This window comes from Streptopelia decaocto, assembly GCF_964273445.1.
Source record: "Streptopelia decaocto genome assembly, chromosome: 6".
Taxonomy (NCBI): Eukaryota; Metazoa; Chordata; class Aves; order Columbiformes; family Columbidae; genus Streptopelia; species Streptopelia decaocto.
In genome coordinates this window covers 28482763-28501341 of record NC_138660.1, presented here as the reverse complement: position 1 = coordinate 28501341, position 18579 = coordinate 28482763, and the positions used below count along the sequence as shown (strand labels likewise).

At 42.2% G+C, this 18579-nt stretch overlaps 1 protein-coding gene across 5 annotated transcripts in view; it reads left to right on the top strand.

Moving 5' to 3' along the window:
- Window positions 1-1175: 1175 nt before the first annotated feature.
- Window positions 1176-18579, top strand: part of ALS2 (alsin Rho guanine nucleotide exchange factor ALS2) — a 32459-nt gene continuing 15055 nt past the window's right edge. For 2 of the 5 annotated variants that reach the window (XM_082056639.1, XM_082056635.1), the window contains exons 1-12: window positions 1176-1311; window positions 5215-5302; window positions 6640-6794; window positions 7450-8369; window positions 9418-9778; window positions 10564-10732; window positions 11188-11284; window positions 11669-11746; window positions 12679-12855; window positions 14519-14690; window positions 15024-15204; window positions 16649-16714. In XM_082056639.1, coding sequence (XP_081912765.1) covers window positions 5283-5302; window positions 6640-6794; window positions 7450-8369; window positions 9418-9778; window positions 10564-10732; window positions 11188-11284; window positions 11669-11746; window positions 12679-12855; window positions 14519-14690; window positions 15024-15204; window positions 16649-16714 — 2396 coding nt within the window. In that variant the 5' untranslated portion in view covers window positions 1176-1311; window positions 5215-5282. Of the gene's footprint in view, window positions 1312-1451; window positions 1472-1814; window positions 2048-3828; window positions 3880-5214; window positions 5303-6639; window positions 6795-7449; window positions 8370-9417; window positions 9779-10563; window positions 10733-11187; window positions 11285-11668; window positions 11747-12678; window positions 12856-14518; window positions 14691-15023; window positions 15205-16648; window positions 16715-18579 lie in introns of those variants that run through there. The other 3 variants (XM_082056637.1, XM_082056638.1, XM_082056636.1) reach the window with 3 other exon arrangements.

The following is an 18579-nucleotide window of genomic DNA, read 5'->3' as shown; positions in this document are numbered from 1 at the left end:
AAGTTCCTAGCCTTGGCACGGCCAGAAGGAGCTGTTGTACCCAAACGGCTCCATCTCTTTCACGCTATTTTCTCCTGCAGCCCCCAATTGGCCACAACTTGCTAAACATCACGGGCTTTAGTCTCCTGTTTATTTTGCATGTATTATTTGAGCCGACACAACAGAGCGGTGATTGGGATGTGCTGTCCCGGCACGAGAAGGGTGGTCTGGATGCAACACGCTGGGTAATAAACCAGCGGCACAAGCGTTGTTTGCACATCTGTGCAAAGTGCCTTTTTGTGGAAAATATTTGTTATTGTTACGACCACACGGATTTTAAAAATATGTTTAATGCTTGCATTTTCAAGGAGCGGAGAGATAAATGCAGAAGTGGACAGAATAAAATTACACATTGTAGTTCATGCTGAGGTTATGATCTTGGGTAGGTTCTGAGTCAAGGACCAGAGGGGAACTTCTCTGTTTCAAAGAGAAAATAGCAATTTTTTGCTAGTTAGAGCTGGTAAATGAAGCAAGCATGGTAGTAGCTGGTAGCCCTGAAAACAAAGTAACACTGTTCATTTCAGTGGGCAGAGGAAACGCTGCAATAGAAATGTTTAATTCTTGTCCTTTGAAGGTGTAGGAGTTTGTACAGCAGAGCCTGTTCCTGTCTACAGAACCAAAGTCTTGAAAGGGAAAGACCAGGTGAGGTCAGGACAAGTCTGCTCGCTGCTGATACAATGTAAAAAGTGCACTTTACAGAACGTATACATATAGTGCATGCATAAATATGCCTGTGTATTTTACATGCATTTTGTAAGATGTGTGCACGTATAGAAACCAGCAGCTTTCTGGAGCAGCACAGGCCAGCCTGGTGTTGTTGATCGCTCATTACCGACCAGGTGTCCCGTGCAGGGTGCAGCTCTGGGCTTTATTTGTGCCTTTCATATTTTACAACACACCTGCAGGTGCTTTCCCTGCGCCCGGCTGCCTCAGAGCGCCGCTCGGCCTCTTTTGTCCAGCGGAAGGACCCGTCGCTACCGATTTCGAGGCACCACCCCGAGACTGCAGCCTCTTTACACGCCTCTGAGCCCCGCCCCCTGCCCCCGAGGGCCCGCCCCCTGCCCCCGAGGCCCCGCCCCCTGCTCCCGAGGCCCCGCCCGGCGCCCCCGCGTGAATCAGCTGATCTGCGCCCGGCGCGGGAAGGGTGGAGCGCGGTCACGTGGGGTGCCGGTCCGTCGGTGCCGCCTCAGCCCCCTCAGGCTGTTCCCGCCGCCGGGTCCCTTCCGCCGTCCCCCCTGAGCCGCGGCCCCGGGAGCCGCTCCGGCACGGCAGGTGCGGGCCCGGCTGCGGGGAAACAGGTGGGGAGGGCCCGGGGGGGGTTGTGAGGAGCAGCGGGTCCCCTTCCCCGCCTCGGAGGGTGAGCTGAGGGACTGCGGGGGCACTCGGGAACAGGCCCCTGCTCACCGAGCTCCCCTCGGACACACCGCGGCGGGTGAGGCGCCGGGAGCGGGCCCGGGAGGTACCTGAGCTGGGCACCTGCGGGTTTGCTGCTGGGGAACGGGGGGCACCTGAGCGTCTGCTGCATTTAGAAGGTGTAATTCCAACATAAAAAGAGGAGGAAGGGCTATTCAGACATTTTTAAGCCCCTTTGAGTTTGGTCAATTTTAAATTATTGATTATGTACTAAAGCAGCTGGGTTTCAGCTCTGCTCTTTTGGCTGATACTAGGCCCCTTCTTTGTTGTTTTTGTGGTTTAGTTTTGTGTTCCTGACTCCTGTACTGTTACATCTTGTTTGCTACCATCACTCATTTGCTGGATCTGGCATTAGAAGCTTTGCGTCCTCATCCAAAGAGATCGCTGCTGTCTTTTACTAGCAAGTTGTTTTGGATTACTCTGAGCAGATCTTAATTGAACAATGTTTAAAAACAGTGGTTGGTCCTAGTCAGTGCTGACCAAAACATAAGGACTTCTTGAGCTGGTAATGCATTATATATGAACCACAGTTGGCAATGATAAATGAGATACATGTACACAAGACTAATGTTGACAACGCTGTTTGGAACTGCAGGTAACTTCCTTCAGAACCTCGGTGGATAATCTTGTATAACAAACTTGCAGTCTTGGTAGTGTCATTTATCGCTAAATACGGTGCAACAAGCTTATTAACAGTGTGTTTGTGAACATGTCTGAAAGTTGTCGAAGTGTTTGTAGTATTTATTAACAGCAGCAGGTAAATAAGCACATAAGGCTGATGGGAGCCCTGGTATTTCTGGAAGTCAGGGCCATACTGGTTGTTCCTGTTGAGCACTGAATGTAAAATTATGATGCTTATTAAAGAACAGTCAATGTCCAGTGAAGGACGCAGGCCCGTGGTCATGACAATAATGTTGACTCCACAGCAGCTATTGTGGTGGCGTTAGATTTCTGCAGAGTTTGAATTCGCAGTATGGCATCAGTGTCACCTTAGTGACCATCTGTCCGTAACAAAAATCCATTTCATCATTTTGGCACTGGTTGGCACCCCTTGCTTTTATTTTCCCCTCTTGCTGAAAACATAGCAAGTAAACGTCTGGGCAGAGCAGGTGTCAGTGTCGTACTGACCTTCCGTACCATGGGAATGATGGGTTGTGCCTGGCCGTTCGCTCCTAATAACAGTGTAGGTCATCTTAGTGGAAAAGAAATTATGTGTATGTAGTGCTGTACCGTAATATGATATAAATGTGAAAATCAGCAAGGAAGATCGCGTATTCCTATGGGGAGGAAGAAACTTTCTATTCATAATTACTTTACTTGGTTTGTAGCTGTGACCAAATGACTTGTATTTTGTATTAGCTGTGAAATTTGAATAATGTTGTGCTGTCTTAGGAGTGGATGAAAACTTGCACTGAGCTTGAGAAGGTTTTTAAAGCATGTTAAAGAGGTCTCGCTTGTGAAAATAAACCACTTTGAGTGTCATATTCCCTAATATGCATAAATGTCTAGTAATGCAACCGTAAGTGTGAGCTTTTGTGAAGAAAACAAAATCACTGTTGTCATGTCACTCTCTTCATTTTTAGTCCATCCGTATTGCAGCCTTCTTACTTAATAATTACATAAATCATTCTTCAATTGGGCCTTGAAGGGAGATCTTGCAAAACAGCTCATCAGATGGCTGGCTTTCACTTTGTTTCGCTATCATCAGAAGTTTCCATGAGAATCACAGTCAATTTTTGTGCAGTTGAAGCTCGTGAAAATGAAATAAATTCTTTGAGCCCTTAAAATAAATAAAAATATTTTTTTTAAACCCCAAACCTAAATTATAGAAGCCAAGAATTTTAAGCCTCAATTCCTTGGTCTTAACTAAGTATATAAAATGTAAATGATAGAATTGTTGATGTTTTGTTGATGCTGTCAGAGCTCCCATCTCTTCATCTTATTAATTCGTTGGATGTTTGCATGTGAAGCTGCAGCTTCTTCACAGAGGAGAGGTGCCGCATTTTTGAGAGAATTAATTGTAACAAAAACACACACACCGAAAAAACACAAACCAAACAAAAAACCCCCGAACAAATAAACCCCCAAAAACCAAAGAGGCAAACCCACAGATGTCCTTTCTTGGAGCAAGAACACATCACAAACTTAGAAGTTCCAAAAACGTGCTTCTATGTTCCTGTGATGTTTCACCCACACCTCTGTTGCTGAACTGTTGTGTGACAGTTTCATTGGATTTTTTGAGTCTTCCTCTGTTAATATTTTTAAAGTTAACTTTTACAGTTGGGGGTGGGTTGGTTGGTTTGTTTGTTTCCCCTTTTTTCTTTTTCAGTTGAAGAAGAGACAGAAGTGTCTCGCAAGCATTATCTCTGCTGATGAGTGTGCCACAGTGTGTATCTGTTCCTAGAAAGTATGCTCTCTTTCACCAAGGTGTTTATGACTTACCACACTACTATTCTATCATATTAAATTTATTTCGTATTTTCATGGCTCTTCATCTTTTTGTGATCTGTTCTTTGCCAACTCTGAAGTGTAAATCACTATTTTTAGTGTCCTGTATTTGGGAAACTGGAAATGTTAGGTATGATGCGTTGCTGTTTCTGTCTATAAAGGTCTGCCTGGTACTTCATTATTCACAGCAGTCAAATGAAAGTGTGGGAATTTCTGTTAGTTATTTCAATTATTTATTAACTTGATTACTGTTTCCAAGTGTGAATCAAAACTTCTGCATGCGAGTTACAGGTTTGCATATATTGTCTGCTGTAAACAAGCCTGGCCATATTTTATTTCTATTTTCTTTATGTAAGAGCTTCACTCTACTTCCTCAGGATCTTTTCTTGGAGATGTAGTCTTAAAAGACCGTTATATTAAATAAATGATTTTCTGGTTTTGTTTCAGTGGATATCAGACAGCAACTATAATAGTACAAAACGTCTAAAGAATTTATGTATTAAACATATTTTATTTGAATAAATAACATTATACACTTTAATGCTTTAATGTAACTATCATTTTTATTCTTCACCCTGTAAGGCAGTAGATCTAGGAAATGACACTTCTTGCAATATTAAAAAGCCAAACAGATTGCGAGAAACAAAGATTAACTGTAGCTGTGTTTTATTACAAGTAATACTAAGGTATCTTGATAAAGATGGAAAGATGTGAGATTGAATTTGCAAAATTCAAAATCTGGAAGGATGAAAGCAGCAGAAGAGCAGCTCCTTTTTTCTCCTTGGTTTCCATGGTCTTAGTGAATTCTTAGTTGCCTCTGTGCATTTCTGCACGGGCTTGAATAAAACTGTGCCTTTCCATGTTAATATGTGCTTTGGGTTGGGAACATGCTGGTGAATTCAGCTCTTTACCATTTTCTGCTCATACAAATCTGATTACCTTATACATTTAGCTTGAGCATAGAATTCTGTATAATGTTAGACTGAAAATTGATTGGTTTGGTGTTTCCTGAGAGTTAGAGATTGAGGTTACTTTGTGCCTTTGAAGGAGGTTTCGTTCAGTCTGTCCTTACACTGGACCCATTGTGAGAGGAGTAGGTAGGACGAGTCTGGCTGGTCAGCGTTTGTCTGCCAGCTCCGTGGGAGTGAACCAAATACTTGCACCCTCCTCATGCTGGGGAAGCACCACTTTATTTAACACAGCATCTAAAGCTTTGTTTTTTGGTTTTGTTGGTGGCGTGGGTTGTGTTTTTTGGTATGTTTTAGATTTGATATTATTTGCAATTAAATGGTTTTTTTTTTTTCTGTTTTGCAGTTTGTGGCAGTTGTGTTGTTCCTTTAAAGAGGAATGATCGTGTGGTGATGGAGTGCTGCCACTGACAGATGGACTCACAGGACAGCAGGTGAGAACGAGCAGCTCGGTGCAGCCGGGGGCTCCCCACGATGTGCCAACCCATGATCACCCTGTACAATTGTTCTGTCTTGTCAGCACACTCGTCGTGTAGCTTAAACTAAAGGGAAAAGGAAGAGTAACTTACCTTAGTTTCAGCTATGTCTGGAACACTTAACGTACTACAACAGCAGCTTCTTTCTTAGGTTAACTGTTGTGACTTGGGGAGGGATATCCGTAGGCTGGCAACTTGAAAGGAATGTGCTCTGGCAAACAGCAAATCCTGTCTGTTACCTGCCCTGACAGTTGGGATTTGGGCTCAATAGCCCTGCAGTAGACTCTTCTTTTGCTCCTTGTTTCTTACACCGAGATACCTGACAGTTCAGGTGTTTTCAGGGTGGAAAGTCAGTGTCTTGTAATAAATGCGGGTGTGCGAATGTCCAAATTTGTCTTACACTGCTCTCTGAAGACTTATTAAATGGATAAAAGCCCAAATATCAAGCTTTGGACTGAATTTAATGCACAATATGTTGACAAACTCTCTATTTTATCATGGTATGTTCTTCACTGTGCTTTGCCCGTCTGAGTAAAACCTGTCTTTTGATTTTCGGTAAATGCCCTAACAGTGATGGTGGATTTCTGTAACTTTTCTTGGCCTATATATGCTCAATTAGTTCATTTTAAATTTACGTTTATTCTAAACACAAGTCCTATGCCCTTAAAGCGCGGGGTGGACTCTGAGTTTTAATGTTATGTATGTTGCTTGGATTAAATTACTTATCTGAATTTTAGAAGACTTCTTGACTGTTGCATTTTTCTAGACAAAGATTGCCATTCTGTCAAAGCTTTTCTTGCTGCCTTATATATTTAACTTCACAAGTACATGCAAAGCTGCAGGAGCTGATTTGTGTGGGGAGTAAATGACTTGACTGTTGGCAAATAAGGAGCTAAACCTACTTTTTCCTGCATGGTGGATGTTCCCTCCACATCCAGGGGCAGAAATGTGTGTTAATTTGATCTCCTCACTGTGAGCAGCAAATATATAAAGCCTATATCAGTTGTGAGTAAATGTGTCTTTAAGTGTACAAGTGACAAGATCAGCTGCCTTTCAGGCAGTAAAGTACAAATGAAAAACAAAGGTAGTGATTTCAAATAGAAAATACTTGGTTTTCATTTAAATAACATTGAAATTAAGATTATTGCATTGTAAATGAAATATGTTGACTTCCTGAAATTAAAAGTAATGCCTGAACTACTAAACCTTTCCTACCTGTGTAGAAAGCAAACTGTGCATTACTGAACCACGGACAACGGCAAGCTGATTCTGTATTTCCTCTGCTCTTTCTGTAGCTCAGGAGAGGCAGAAGGAGCCAAAGAGAGAGGCCTGGTCTATGTTTGGAAGGCTGGTTCCTGCTCCGTGACCCCAGAAAGGCTCCCAGGCCTCTGCGGAAAGACTGTGTTACAGGCGGCCCTTGGAATACAGCATGGCTTGCTGCTAACAGAAGGTAAAAAGCATCTGAAAATCAAAGAGCTGAAGCAGTAGGAAATTTTACTTATTGTCAAGTTTTCTTCTTCTGGATTATATTTTGTTCTGTGTCATACACAATTATTAAATGTTTAGATTTTTTTTTAACTGCCAGTTCTTAAGTTACTTAAAGCCATGTTTGAGTAGAAATTATATATGTGTATTGTCGTCTTTGCAATTTTTTTTTTTCTGAATTTCTTGGTAAGTAATCTGAGCCATATTAACTTAAAATGATGTTTCTTGTGATGTACAGTACAGCAAGAGGTTCTTTTGATGTGTAAGAGCTTTGGTTTCTCTGTGCTTCTGGAAAAATGTGTAACTAGCAGATGCACTAGAGTGAGGCTTGGTTGGTGAGCAGTTTGGCACTGGGAATCCAAAAAAGTGTGTTTGCGTAGCTTGGTCCTTACTTGTTACTGGTCAGTGGGCAAATAGTTGTAAAGAATACACTGCAAGTTGCTACTTTGACTCTTTTCTGGTGTTTTTGAAGGAAAGATAATTTAAACTTTTAAATGAAACCTAGCTTCAGAAAAAGAAAGTTACAGGTCATCTGCGAGCCTGATATAAGTGCCTTCTCTCTCGTTGTGTTGGTTTGAGTTCATTAGACTCATGCTGGTCGGTTTGTGTGTTTGTTTCAGGTGGAGAGGTGTACAGCTTTGGAAAGCTGCCCTGGAGATCAGGACTGGAGGAGTCATGTGCTGGGAGTCCTGTCTTAGAAAATACTTTGCTTGGGCATCGTGTTATTACAGTGGCAGCTGGCAGCTTCCATAACGGAGCCGTGACAGAAAGCGGCGTGGTGTACATGTGGGGGAGCAACTCTGCTGGCCAGTGTGCAGTCGCTGATCAGCCGTGTGTGCCGGAGCCACAGCCCATCAGTATTTCTGATTCCGAAACCAGCCCTCTGTTGTCAGTAAGGATTTTGCAGCTGGCATGTGGAGAGGAGCACACGCTGGCCCTGTCGCTGAGCAGGGAGATATGGGCTTGGGGGAGCGGCTGCCAGCTGGGTCTCATAACGACGACGTTCCCAGTGACGAAGCCGCAGAAGGTGGAGCACCTGGCAGGCCGTGTGGTGCTCCAGATCGCTTGCGGAGCGCACCACAGCTTGGCCCTGGTGCAGTGTCTTCCTGCGCAGGAGATGAAGCCTATCCCGGAGAGGTGCAACCACTGCAGTCAGCTCCTCATCACCATGACGGACAAGGAAGACCATGTCATCATTTCAGATAGTCACTGCTGCCCGCTGGGGGTAGCACTGTCTGATAACCCACCAGAAAGCCGTGGCTTCTGTCCTTCCTCGGAGACCCCAGAAGGCAAAAGTATAACAGGTAGCCAAAGCGAAGACTGTCAGAAACCACTTGTGGAAGAGCATACCCTTGTTGCTTTAGAATCTGATAGAGCAAGCGTGCTTTCCAGCAACAACGGGCAGGAAGATGGTGGAATTTCTAGCCCTGGAAATGTTTTGTTCCCAGAGAAAAAAGAAGTGAAAGAGTACTTCATCAGTTTATCAGATCACTCATTAAATGAGAACCTGGAGAAAAACATCTGCACAGAACCTGAGCAGGTTGGTACCCAGTAACAAGCTCTTAATCTGCTGCAACTCTTGTATATGTGACAATGTTACTCTCTTCACAAACGAAAAAATGTTAGTTTAGTTTCTACAGTTTCAAAGTGTTTCTTCTCTGTGATGGTTCTCAATTTTTAAGTGAAAGAGTTCTTGTTCAATAGGAAGCCTTTAAGCTGAGCAGCCTTGCCAGTGCTCTAGTCTCTCCAGAACCGTGTAAGCCCATTTCCCATTCTCTAGCAGTTTCATGGTGCATGGGTTTCCTGCTTGGGTGGGGCAGGAAGCTGGTACTTGTCTAATTTACCTTTAAGGTAAGACTTTCTTTGCTATATGTGGAACAAATCCCTCAGAAATCGAATTTCTCGATCAGTTAAAAAACTCTTGATGCAAGTAAAGATTGTAAAGGTAAAGTGTTGACCAAAAGACTTCTAGTGTTAATCATACAGAAGTGGCATAAACTTATAAACAGGGATGGGAAATACAGAAGTATTATGTAGATTTTTAATTTTTTTTATAGTTACTATCAGTAATTCACAGTTATTCTGTGAGATAAATTTCACAGTGCCTAAAAGCTGATTTTTTCTTATGGCCTCTGATTGGGGGGGGGAAAAAAGTAGTATTAAAACCAAAACAAACTGTCCAGTAACTTGGTGATTCAGCAAAGTTATGAGGGAAACTTATTTCAGAGCGCTAAACATTGTGTAAATACAGTTGTTGTTCTTTTGCCTATTTGAAATTAAATCCCTTTTTACATTTGTTTGCAAAGATCCTTTTCTTTTTTCCCTTGGTAATTTCAAAAAAACAGACCCACAGTCTCTTATGGATGAGCTACAAGACAAGTGTGCCAGACAAAGCCCAGACCACGTAGAAATGGTGCTTGGTCCTACCTTAAAAAATGTGATTCTGAGGAATAGATGTACATATAAATATAAAAAGCTTCCTCCTAATGTCTCATTCGGTATAGCATATAGTTTGAATAGTGAATGTGTTTATCATCATCTTACTGTTATGTGCTGTCTGTTAATTTTGAATTTTCCTTTGGTTTTAGCCTTCTCAAGAAGAAGAACTCGGTGCTTGTATCCCTGGCCCTCCGGGTACCAGCACATCTGCCTTGAACAGCTTGGTGGCCTCTTGCGCATCAGCAGTTGGCGTGAGAGTGGCTGCTACGTATGAAGCTGGAGCGTTGTCCCTGAAGAAAGTCATGAACTTCTATGGCACTTCTTCAAGTGAGCCAGCATCTCAGTCTGCTGGCGGGTCCCCGGGGCCTGAGGCTCTGAAGGACAGTCGAGAAGAGCAGGTCAGGCTGGAATCCATGCAGGGGAAGAAGAGTTCCAGTTTAGTAGACATCAGAGAGGAGGAATTGGAAGGAGGGAGTCGGAGACTTTCCCTGCCTGGCTTGTTGTCACAAGGTAAGGAAGCGCGCTGGGAAATCCAAGAGTCTGGAAAAGTTATAGTAGTGTGGAGGTTTATAACTGAAAAGAAAACACATTTATTGAGCATAAATCTAATCACCTACCAAAGGTATTTATGAATGATAAACCATATCTTAGGACTTGAAGGCGGTGGAGGGAGTGAAGACTAGCAGATGCTGCGTGCCAAGGAAACCGAAAACATAGTGGCGTGAGGAATGTTCTTTATTGGTCAAGTAAGGTGAAGCGAACACATGGTAGTAGTCTGGGCATCTTATTGCAAACACCAGGGACCCAGAAATATTCCAGTTCCCACTGCCAGACTTCAAAGTTAATGACCTTCCCTCATAGATTTCGGGGTTGTTAATTGCTCTGAATGGGTGGTGCGTAGTTTAGTTCTATAGTGATCTTGGATCTGAGAGGAGACGTTAGGCAGTATTAAAATCTTTTGTTCACTGCAAGGGTATATCTTCTTTCAAAACATACCTTTTTTTTTTTTTTTTTTTTTAATGTATACTTTGTTGTGGTTCATTTGCTTCAGTATAACTCTCATGTGCCTATTAACCTTTAATAGCTGACAACAATTGAGATCTGTCTCCTTTTAGCACATACGTTCTGTGTATCAATAACCTGTCATCTTACCTGTCAGCCTTTGCTCTCAATCTTCATTAAGACCTCTTTAAGAAGCCTTGATCAGTTATCAGATGGTACCGTTACTGTGTAACACACAGGCTGAGTGGTACATTTCCCCAGAATGATGAGCAATTTTTTCAATCTGCTTTCAGTTTCTCCAAGGCTTCTCCGGAAGGTAGGGCGGGCAAAAATGAGGACAGTAGCTCTGACTCCAACCTACAGTGGTGAGGCTGATGCTCTTCTACCTTCTCTAAGAACGGAGGTGTGGAGCTGGGGAAAGGGGAAGGAAGGACAGCTGGGACATGGCGACGTTCTGCCGAGGTGAGATTCCACTGATAGATGTTTTGAGTAGGTCACTAGGAAATACGAGTATTCAACTTCATCAGATTCAGACAACTGCCTTGCATCGTGTTCTTGTTCTTTTGTGTTGTGGACTAAGTTCCTCCAAGTCGCGTGGTTTCTGCTATGTTGTTACTGAGTGTCAATCTGTTGTGACTTTTCCCACGTAATCCTTTAGGAGTTTTGGTGATATTTTAACTTTGTCCAAATTGGGGTGAGATTTATCCTCAACTTTTGCCTTTCGTGACCTTTTTGACTAAGCTGGTTCATTGCCAAAAGACCCCATGTATGTTTTTTTTTTCTCTGCTTTGTTTTGGGGAAAAAACAAACAAACAAACAACAAACAAACTTGGAATCTGTTTTTTGTCTTAAGAATACCTCTGATAATCTTTTGATTTCTTCTGCCTCTCCTCCACCCGGCTTCTGGGGATCACCAGACTTCAGCCGCTGTGTGTGAAAAGCCTAGATGGTAAAGAAGTGATTCACCTCTCTGCTGGTGGCAATCATTCCTTAGCACTCACTGCCAAATCCCAGGTGAAAGTGCTTGGTATCATTTATTGTTTATCTATGATATAAGTATCATGTTTGGTGTTTTCTAGGTTTTTCTTTGTTTTGCTTCTAAACTTGTGTTGCGGATTGTGGGAGGCAGCTTGGAAGCAGTGTGGAATTTTAATTCTCTTCCTGCCAAAGTTCTGCATGTACCATCAAGATGATGGTTTAAGATTGCAGTGACTCTATTTGGTGCATTCCATTTCTGAATGTGAGAAGACAATTTGAGAATATAGGAAGAGAGTGGAAATTAGGGAAGTGCTTCTTGGTACATGAATCTTATACCCTTGACTTGTGTGTGTTTGCACACTGATGTATGTTTCCATGTATATCATCTTACATACTCAAGTTTAGCTCTGTTTCTTACAGGTGTATTCATGGGGCAGTAATAGCTCTGGTCAGCTTGGTCACTTGAACTCCCCAACAACGGTCCCTCGTCTTGCAAAGGTACTTTCTGTTTTCTGTATTTTTCTTCTTTCAGTTTAGGGTCTCTTCTTATACGAGTGCAAAGTAATTTCTGAAAACAGACCTTGTTTCTGTATCTTTGTGCTATATACTAATAGAGCCCTTGATTTCTTTAGCTTATACGGTGAGTATGATCTTTAGATGAGCTTGTGAAAATCTACCCAAGAAATCCTTTGCACAGATTTCCACTGGTTTTTGACTGCATTCAAGTTCTAGAACTGCAAAATGTGACTGGTCATATAAGCTTTCACTTCTTCCTTGTATTTGGTTTCTCTGATATCGATGTTGCAGTGCTGAAACTTCTGAATAGCTCGGAACACTGTTTTTATTCTCAACGTTCTTCTGGCATTTTCAGCTTTGCTAGACCGCGACCATATTTGTTGTTAATTTCCTGAGCTGTGTTGGCAGTGGGTTTTCCAATTGGTTTGAACTTTCACATCGAGTGAATAGCCAAATAGTGATCTGGGGTTAGACTAGACCCTTGGCTGTATTTTCTGGTACTTGTCTTAGTAGAACACTGGCTGCAGAGTTTTTCTGCTTAGGCCTTATGCAAATTAATGTACAGCATGTTGCCTGTTCCAAATGTAGTTTTCCCAGTTAAATGTAGAGGGGAGAATAGTGTCCCAGCTTTAATCTAGCTCACCTGATGCCCATTTAAAAATAAAACTGATTTATATTTTAAAGCCAGAATATCAGCCATTTGAATGAAGACTGGAAAGAAAGATGATTTTCAGTATACAAGCAAGAAATGTATTTGTTAGGAGACACTGAAGTTGAAAAATTACCAGTTATCGCAATATTTTTTCTTGTCAGGTGCATGATGTGCATGTGTGGCTAGAAGAGTTAAGTTCTCTCATCTCCTTCCAGCTCCAGGTGATGATTTCTAATGTAGTTTCCTTCTGCATGAATTTCAGGTGTGTGGTGATGGTGTTTGGAGTACAGCAGCAGGAGCAGATTATTCCGTCTTCTTAGCAGATGAGGAAGACTTCCAACCTGGATTATATTACAGTGGCCAGGAGACAGCAACAGACAATAATTTGCATGAAAATAGCTGTACTAAGAGTCCAGTTTTGTTACTATCCTGTAGTAAGGTGAGTGATATTTCCTCTAAGTTAGTGCCAGTCCTACTGGTGCTTTTTGGAAATGGCACAGCTCTGGTTGTTCAGCTAGCTTTAAGGGTGTCGAGTCAAATCGGAGCACAGCTTACGGAGGGCAGAGAGGAGGCCTAACTGGTATTGTTCTCTTCCCTGCCTGTTTCTTAGTCTTTCCTTCTGTCTGAGAGACAAGGAGGTGTTTCCAGCATATCTGATCCGTTTCTTTCCATGCATGCATGTTGCAGAAGTGCACCTGTATCTTGTGCTCTGTTTTCACCACGGTCTCCATGTGTTTATTCTTTGCTGTTCATTTTCCTGTTGTTTCTCAAGTAATTGAGGCAGTGCCTGCTCTGTTCGTTGTGCTTCCTCAGCAACTCGTTTGTGAGGGGGCAGAAAGTCCCCCTGAATTCTGCACCATCTCCTTCTCTGCCCCTGCCTTTCTCATAGGTGTAAAGGGGGAACTGAGCAAAGGCACCAAAATATGCATTTGCACGTTTATGGGAGAGATGAGGTGTGCCTGTGAATTCTCTTCAGCAGGCTGCATCTCGTATGTGCCTGGAAGCTGGCAGGAGGTGGGGGAGCATGGGCTCCAGCTCATGTCCTCCCCAGAGTTGTGTGTATCCATTCAGAGCACCCTGAGTTTTGAGGTAACCAAACGGAGATGGTGAGGGTACAAAACAGCACTTTGTCTCAGCCCTTCTGGGTCTGGTTGCTACTTCCCAAGCTGGGGAGGGGTTTGGAGGAGGGACAGGGATTTAGACACGGGGTTCGTGCATGTGCGGGCACACACGCACACGCTTGTGTTCCTTCTACAAGATTGGTGTAGCCATTCCCTTCTTTTTCTCTTGTAGGGGGACTTGTAGGCTCTCGCATATCAGAATTTGCCTGTGGGTTGCTTGGTGAACAACTCTGGCTCCAAGTTTCTAAGGAATCCTCTGTTTAATAACAAAGGAAATAAAAGTAGAGCTCAGAGACTGAATTACTCTATGGTATTGCATGTGAACCAGGATTAGTGAGTAGGCACAGCACGTCAGTGGCACTTGTGCTGACCTTAGAGAAGAATTTTACTTCAAACTACTGTGGAAAGCAAGTACCTACCAATACCCACACTAATATCACTGTGGTGTTAGTGTAGTTATTAGTACTAGTTCTGTTTATTGACACCATAATATTACTCTTATCAATAAATTGATGTCTTTTGGGTCCAGAAAGGACTAGTTCAGAGCATGGTTATAATAATGAAGTCTTGTTACTCTTGCTTTCTAATCAATAGGAGAAATAGCTGATGTAATTTTACTATTTACTGTCAACATTGTTGATAAAGCGTGAGGTTTATCACAATTCTAAAAGTGATTGAACTTTAGGTCAGTATCTCTTAACATGAAATGGTTGTGCGAATCATGGTCTGTTTATTGTCTGTTAGGCTCTGTCAGTACTGGGAAAATGAACAGCGTTGCACATAAATGTTTCTTCTAGTTTTATCCGTTCTGCATTGAGCCAGTATTGAATGGATTGTTTGTCACTGTAGGTAATTAATACTTACTGTGACTCAGTGCTCCTAAGGATATGCTCTATTCTGCATCACCCTATTTTGAAATTGGAGTGTAAAAAGAAAAATGCTAAAGCTGCTATTTTTTCTTTTCTCTTTTTCATCTTTCAGATAGGGTACATAAGCAATGTGATAGCTGGTGGTGACAACTGTTTGGTCTTAGTAGACAAAAACGTAATGGGATATATTGCCAGTTTGCATGAGTTGGCTTCTACTGAGAGAAGGTTTTATTTCAAGCTGAGTGAGATCAAATCTCAGATTCTTAGACCTCTTTTAGGTTTAGGTAAGAACTTATTTTGATATTTTCTTTACCATTCTTTCCCCTATGCTCCACAACATATTTCTTTATGCAAAATTTAAAAGTAATTATATAATTTAATGATAAAGCTAGGGTGTTACTCTTCTCTATTTGTACTCTCCTGACTGTTTCACCTAAAATAACTTAATTATTTGAGCTGTATTTGGTCTAAAATTGTTGAGTTCCTGATTCTGGATAATGTAACCATGAGGTGAAACTGCTGATAAAACATCCAACCAGCACCTTGTGGTAATTGTCTTTATTAATGGGTGCTGCCCTTTTGTAAGGTAAGCTAATTTGCATTCTGGTGTGTTACAGATAACTTGGGCAATGCAAATGCAATCCAGTTGTTGCAGGAAATGGCAAGCAGGTTCAGCAAGCTGTGCTATCTCATCGGTCAACATGGAGCTTCTTTGAGTAGCTTTCTTCATGGAGTAAAAGAAGCCAGGAGCTTGGCCATCCTGAAGCACTCCAGTCTCTTTTTGGATAGTTACTCTGAGCAAGTATCCGATTCCCTCTGTCTGGAGTCGCTGACCGCGAGCAGCCCTGAGTTAGGGGAAGGTAGACCATGAGTAACTGTTGTGCAAATTGGATTCTGCTATTTAAAATGTATGGAGAATTTCACACTCACTAAAAATCGTCTCCCAGAAGAACGATTCCTCTGTCCCAGTATCTGCTAAACAGCTGGCATCCCACCCTTCACCCCAAAGCCAGAGCTGCTTACTGCTCAGAACTGTCGGAATTGTCCTGGTTATTTTTGTTAGCTTAATGCTTTTGGGAGAGTGAGTATGTGCAGTCACACTATTTACAGTCTTTCTCCTCAATTTTTGGAGTTGCTGGACAATTTCATCCAAATGTAGCAGAAGTCACATCATACTTAATACCTCTGGGTATTTGTGGAAAATACTGTCTTGACAGAGCAGAGAGTCTAAAAACGTCCTCTCTAAATGTAGTCTTGGTTACCAGACATCTGCAAGTCTCTAAGGGAACAAAATTTCACCATCATCAACTTCAGCTGCTCTGCAGTAGCACTTTGAATGTGCAGCTAGTTGCACTTTTTTCTAACACAAGCACAACACTTACTATTTTTACTGGGTCGGTGATAAACTTGGGCCATATCGCCCTAAAAGATTTCTTCTCCACTTATCAAATGGGTTGTTTGCACTTGTAAATGTGTATTTTTCTCCCTTTCTTACTTAGTCTTTGACTTCAGTTTTTCTCGTAATCTGGATTTCCAGAATCGGTTCTCATTACTCAGAATAGAAGGGTTTCTTAATCTCTTTATCATCCCTGTCGAAGACTGAAGTACCTAATTTTTGGCTTTGTTGCTGCCTGTCTTCTGCTCTCCCCCTTTGTTTTCTAATACTTTGTACCTTTTTCTGTGTACGGCATCAGAACATATGCACGCTCCTCAGCATGGTGCCTTGAGCAACCTGAGTATTATCTGTTAATCGGGCTAAACTGAGACCTGTTCCCTCAGAGAAAGGTGTTCTTTCCAAATGCTTTTCTTTTTTGGTAGGGGAAAAGTGAAAGGTAGAATAGCAACAAAAGAGAAAAATCTCATCTTGAGATTCGCATCTTGAATATAATTGGAAGCTAGCAGTATGAAAGTGTTGAACCAGATGGCCTGTTCCGTACGTGCCCAAATTTGGGGGAAACAAAAACCATTCAAGTTTTGTTTGCAAAGTAAGCCCTCTGCATTGTGCCGCTGGCAGCAGCAATGCAAATAGGAAGGTGTGTTCTGTCCGCCACGTGGAAAGTGAATACTGAGTGGTCCAGTAGCATTGAGTGTTTCATGTTTTATATTTTCTCAAATACTTAGATTACTGGTATAGTAAAAGATATTACAGAACTCATGGGCTAAGTGTTAGAAACTACAAGAGCTTGTGTTTCCAGGGATGTTCTTATTTGGTAACTGAAGCTCTCTTTCTTCCCTGTTTTAGGTATTGTACTTCAGTGACAAACTTCCTCGTCATGGGAGGATTTACGCTTCTGGCAAAGCCAGCAATGTAAGCAAACCTTGGCCGTTGTCTGGGGTTTCGATCAACTGGCAAAGAGCTGTGTGTGTAGCACCAAGCGTGCTGAGCCTCGGCCTCAGTCAGATGGAGTGCGCTCATTCCCAGCAGACAAAGAAAAAGTTACTTCCTCTCAACTGTGATAAAAGTTGAGGTTAAAATGCTGCTGAATGAGTTCAGTTACCTTATCTTGAAGGTGGAGAAAGGAGGAAAAAAAAAAAAGGCATAAACTATTGTGAATTCCTTGAAAGAAACAGAAGTAGATTTCAGATTATTCTTTTTTTGAAAGCTCAGTCTTGAGATTAAATTTTCATCTTCTGTTCAGTGTTTGTCAGTATTTCATTGGTTCAAGAAAATACAGAACAGCAAACTTCTTTAAGAATCAGTAAGTGGAGGTAATGTGAATTCACTGTCCTTTGGATTCTTTATGGAAGCGCTTTAAAATGACACAAAAATATGAACACGTGTATCTTCGCTGCCTCTCAAGGTTGCTTTCCTCTGTTTCATACATAGAAGCTCTTTAAATGTGAGGAAGGAACTGTACATTAAGGCCGAGACGGTGTATTTGAAGTTTATAGATCGTGAAGTCAAACTGTTCAATAGTGTTTTTGTCTAGGAAGTAATGGCATTGAATTTTTCACTCTAGTGCTGTGAAGAAGTTGCTGCAATTAGGGTATTTTTTTTAATTTGTCTGAGGAATTTCCAGCTCCTCATTCCTAAATTGTATAATCTGGGAGCAATTCTGTTACAGCTGTTCATGGAGCATTTGGAATGTGGTGTAAATGATGGTATTGGAAGTTCTTTGAAACCCCAGGGTACCTAATGCAAATAATCTTCTGCACCTGAGGACCAGTGCCAAAGACTAAATAAAAAATCCCACTGCAGAGAGATGCTGAGAATCTTTCTGCATTGGTCAAGATTTTTAGGGTGACTTACAGGAAATCTTAGTTCAAGTGTAAGCCAATCTATGATTAGTACTGAAAAGTCCTGGATGCTGAAATTGCTTGCGCTGAATCCTTCAGATGAACTGTCACTGTCAGATGTCACAGCCTCTCCTGTTGCAACCGAGGTCTCATTCAGGTTCTGGAACCCCAGGGAGGAGATGTCTCAGACGTTTTGTTCTGCTACTTGCAAGGGGAAGTCAATATTTTTGCTGATAATGATTAATTCTTAAATACCATTAGCAGACCCAGACAAGGTGTGTTATTTTGATCTGTGAACTGCCACCTTCCTGCTGGTGTAGAGTTCTTAGGGACCCTGCTGTGCAGCCCCCGGGTCTGTTGTGCAGTCCCTGGCATCCGCTTTCTCAGCCTCACCTGGTTCTTGCAGCGTATGGTTCAAACGCTTCCCAGCTTGGCTGTGGTTTAATGCAGATGTGTCTCACACGTGCCAGCACATGTGCACACAGACATGCTGAAGGAGAGGGAAAAATAGGTGTGTTTTCCTTTTAATGAAGAAATCCTGGTTTTGTGTGCTAATGCATTGTCTTCAGAATCATTTCCCTCTTCTTCTCTGAACTAGATTAGTTCTCCCTCTTGGAAATCAGACTGAGGATTGAACAGATTTCCTGCCTTTCTTTGAGGTAGGATGTAATTTTTCAAGTTAGGGGAAAACTGGTCGGTTGCCTTGAACAGCAGGGGTGGGGAAGAGATGATTTGGATATATTTAGGGAAGAGCACTGAGGCAAAGTTAAGATTCCTTCAGGCCTTGTACGAATCAACAGTGTTAGAAACTTACTACTCCAACAGTGATGGGGAAGTCATTCCACCTGGCAGCTCTTCTACTAATCAAGGGGAGAAAGGCAATTAGTTACTCTCCAGCTTTCTTCCACCAGTTTAATGACTGAGTATGTGAGAGTA